The 4,367-nt window shown below is 44.7% G+C and overlaps 1 protein-coding gene across 1 annotated transcript; it reads left to right on the forward strand.

Annotated features, from left to right (window-relative positions):
• The first annotated feature begins 229 nt into the window (after positions 1-229).
• Positions 230-2,507, forward strand: LOC128276577 (ceramide glucosyltransferase-like). The gene has a single exon (XM_053015034.1). The coding sequence runs from the start codon at positions 760-762 to the stop codon at positions 1,954-1,956; it is 1,197 nt and encodes a 398-aa protein (XP_052870994.1). The 5' UTR covers positions 230-759; the 3' UTR covers positions 1,957-2,507.
• Positions 2,508-4,367: the final 1,860 nt, after the last annotated feature.

Consider the following 4,367-nt stretch of genomic DNA (forward strand, 5'->3'; position numbering starts at 1 on the left):
TTCATTGATTTTAAAAATATGTTTCGTTCCTCTTTTTCACAGATAACCCCGCGCATTCCGGAAATTGCGTAAAGTAGCGGCGGTAAGGAATAGGACTACGATTGAGCCATTGACAATCGTAAAACAAACGATCGAATCATCGCGTGCCCTGAACTTTGGCCGATCGTACAACAGAGACCGACCATCACATGACGTACCCGTGATGCCGATGTCCAGCCTAGACTGAAGCCGGGACGCATTCGTTATCAAGATTGAATTGATTGAAATCTGGGAGATAAAATCTACAGTTGCAGCCAAATAGTGGGAGCAAATCCTTCATAGTGCTCAACGTATGAACAAAGTTAATGTTCACTTCCATCGATCGCCTCCTGCTTGACCAAATTGTCAACGGATGCAGTAACGGTGGTCATACATTCTCGCTGCCAACCGCCTTTATCATCACTGTCAATGTATTCGTCACCAACTTCGTTATCACAGAGAAGAAACCAACGTCAAAGTACGTTACCGCTACCATCGCTCGCCAGCGGATAGCGGCCCTGTGATTAAACGTTTGCCTGCTAACGCCGTCGCACCACCAGTCGGCAGTGTACCGGGAAGGTGTTCTTGCGTGCCATCGTTCGGCTCAGTCTGTACTATGTACTGTGTGGCTCGGAAAGGAGTCGTTGCAGTGCATAAACGATAACTCTCTAGACACGCGCTTCGGTTGAAAGGTGCTCGTTCGGTGACTGCTGAAAGCCGGGGCGGTTTAATCATGTTACTATGTCGCTGACAATGATTACCATTATACATTGTCTTGCAATTGGTATCCTGATATTTTGGTTTGGCAAATGGATTATCCACCTCACGGCCATAACGTACGGAAAGGTCAAGCTGCACAAGAAAGCATCCCAGCAGCCGCGTGAAACGCCGTATCCGTCGGTTTCGATCCTGAAACCCTTGATGGGCGTAGACCCGAACCTGCAGAGCAACTTGGAGACGTTCTTCCTCATGGACTACCCGACCTACGAGCTGCTGTTTTGCATCGAGTCCGAGGACGATCCCGCAATCGATGTGGTTAACCGGTTATGTGATAAATATCCCAGCATAGAGACCAGCCTGCTCGTCGGTGGTTCGAATGTTGGCGTCAATCCAAAGATTAACAACCTCTACCCGGGCTATCTGGTGGCCCGCTATGAGCTGATAATGATTTCGGACGCGGGCATACGAATGAAAAGCGACACGCTGACGGATATGGTGAACCACATGACGGAGCATGTGGGTTTGGTGCATCAGATGCCGTTCGTTTGCGACCGGGAGGGATTCGCGGCTGCCTTCGAGAAGATCTACTTCGGGACGGTGCAATCGAGGATTTATCTGTGTGCCGATCTACTGGGCATCAACTGCCACACCGGAATGTCGTGCTTGATGCGCAAGGACGTCTTGGACCAGCTGGGAGGCGTGCAAGCTTTCGGGTGCTATTTGGCCGAAGATTTTTTTCTTGCCAAGGCGTTCCACGAAAACGGATGGAAGTTGACGATCAGCAGCCAGCCGGCTTGGCAGAATTCCGGCATTTGTGATATTAGCAGCTTTCAGGCTCGGCTGACCCGATGGGCCAAGCTGCGTGTGGCAATGGTGCCGACGACCATTTTGCTAGAACCAATGTCGGAGTGTATCATCGTTGGCATATTTGCGTGTGGTGCGGCCAAAGTGCTCTTTCGTTGGAATCCGCTAGTGTTTTTCCTCATCCATACGCTGGTATGGTTCCTGTCCGATTGGGTTCTTCTCTCCATCATACAGAATGGTGCATTACCGTTCAACAAATTTACGTTTCTGGTCGGTTGGGCCTTTCGTGAAATTAGTGGACCGTATCTGTTTTTCAATGCACTTTGGAGTCCTGCCATCAGATGGCGAACCCGCGTTTACAAGCTGGCCTGGGGCGGAATCGCGTACGAACTTACTTCTCAAATCAAATCGTAAGATTAGCTGCTCGACGCAAACAAATTACCACGCTCTGTCTTTCACGTCCCTCAACATGTTTCACCCATTTCGCTGCTATTTATCGTCCCACTTTTTTAATTGTTTTCGTTTCGAGCACAAAACACCCCAAGGAACTGTAAGGACTGAATAAAAGGTTGCCCATCACATTTTTCGGCGCTGTTGATGAAGTCAGTCCCCACGTATCATCCGTTGCAAGGAAACTGCGCCCACGTTCATGTTTTATAGTTTTAGAATGTTTTGTTTGGCATTTGCTTTTTGGTTTTAGTAATCTAGTGTTATATTGGTTATTTATAATGCAAACAAACAAATGCTCGGTTTACGAACCCAACGTATTCAACGCCAGGTCTGACGAAGGATCTAAATGGTGTACCTTAAAGTTTCCGCTAGCGTTTTTCCCATTGCACGAACACATTCGCTTCTTCATATGAGCATTCAAATATAGCGGAAATTGATTTTTTTGTTGTCGATTGTCCCATTGTAAATAATATTTATAAACCATGCGAAAACTATTGAGTAAGTTGAATCTTCTTTACGACAAAAACATGAAAATGAAAAAAAGGAGAACATGAACGTGATTTTTTTAACCATCCGAATATCCGAGTTGCTTCATAGCAAATCAGTACAGTTTTTGTGATAAGCCAGATTAATTGTGATAAACGGACGACGTCTTCGAAGTTGACTAACGAAACGAGTTCTCCTTATCGGGAGTTACGTCGACATGTCAACGTGCATGTGTTTGGATTAAATTCAACATTTTAATACACGCGTTCAAGTACAATAAATAACTTATTGTATTGTATTATTATTGATCCTCAAGATCATTATTTGAAATCACACAAACTTCTGATACACCATGATACTGAATTTTTTAGTGTGAAACGAGCCATCTGAATGATTGTGCGAAATTTTGAAACAAATTGATGGAGTGTGAAGTTTGATAGAATACTTACTAGTCTATTTCTTCTTCCAAACTTAAATCGATATCATCTACCTCATTAAATACATGATCAAAAAAATCTGTAACTATATCCTATATATGTAATTTTAGGGTCTTTTTGTATGGCCATTATACAGTCCTCAGACCTAGGCCAGGTGGACTAGATTGTCCTGATTCCGTTATCTAATTCTATTAATGTTTAATCGTTAATAACGTTTCTAAACGATTTTTGATTGACTAAACTAAATGGGCTATTTTCACTCACAAAGTTTGAATGGACAAACAATTTAGTTCGGGTTGTCATTTCTTGGTCTTTGTATTTTGAGTTGGTCTTTTAGTTTGGAGTTGTCTTTTCTGAGTCATCGCAAGTGTTGAGATACAGTTTATAAAGAGTGAGTGTCAGTGCGTGAGAGAGTGCCGTCAACGAGAAAAACCTGTCGAGTAAAAACAATACCTTCGCCAAAGCAGTATAAATTTTCTTTTTCGGCACTCACTTTTCTGCCATTCGAGAAGAAGCACTGGAGAAGCTTGGACCAAACAGGTAGCAGTGGAAAAATGTGTGAAAATGGCATAGTGATTAGATGTGTTAGACGAACCGAAAATGTCTCACGGAGCTATCGAAACTCCTCCTCGTAACCCGTCGATTGAGCCTCGTTTGCCTCCGCGCGTCGTGTGGCGCGTCGTACTCCCGCATTGTGCATTGGGCACACCGTTCGATCTCAAAGGAATCCCGGCAAGGAGGTAAATAGAGAGTACGAGTTACGACGAGTTAGCATTTATTTTTAGAACCGTCGCCACAGCCGTGCGTGTGTGTGTTTCTTTCGTGGGTTCACACATTCATAAAGTTATGCTTATGCGCGCGGATCCAAGTAATCTCGAGTCGTTCCGAAGTAACAGCAGAAAATGAAACTCTTCTTCAACTTTGTAGCTGTCCGGATGTTTTTCGCAAGAAGCTAGGTAGTGTAATGGCCATTCATTCATGTGCGGCGGAGAACCCGCCACCGTGCTATACTCGCCAGTGAACGAAAGTAAAGATTCCTCACCGTGAATGGTAAATATAGATGTGTTTCACTCCAGCGGAGTAGACCGTGTGTGCGTTGGGCATTGTTGAACATCTTGGAGGCATTGCGTTTTACATGAGGACTCTTCGCCCCCCCCGTCGTGCAGCAACCATAAGGCGCCTCCACCGAATGGCCCGTGAGAAAGTGAGGATATCGCGATGCTTACTTTCCCAGATCCAGTACCAGTGTATGTATGTGTTGTGTTGTGCCATAAAAGAGATGAAAAGTCTGATCGTGTATTAGATTTATTTAAAAATTGCAACCCAGAGCAAATGGGAGTGCAGTGAAAAGTGTCAGCCAATGGAAACAACCGTGCAATAGTGTGGTAACCGATCTAGTCATCTAGGCCTTTAGTAGTACAGCAAACGAGGACAGGGATTTGCAAGTGGGTT

Source organism: Anopheles cruzii, unplaced genomic scaffold (assembly GCF_943734635.1).
Source record: "Anopheles cruzii unplaced genomic scaffold, idAnoCruzAS_RS32_06 scaffold01622_ctg1, whole genome shotgun sequence".
In the NCBI taxonomy this organism is placed as follows: domain Eukaryota; kingdom Metazoa; phylum Arthropoda; class Insecta; order Diptera; family Culicidae; genus Anopheles; species Anopheles cruzii.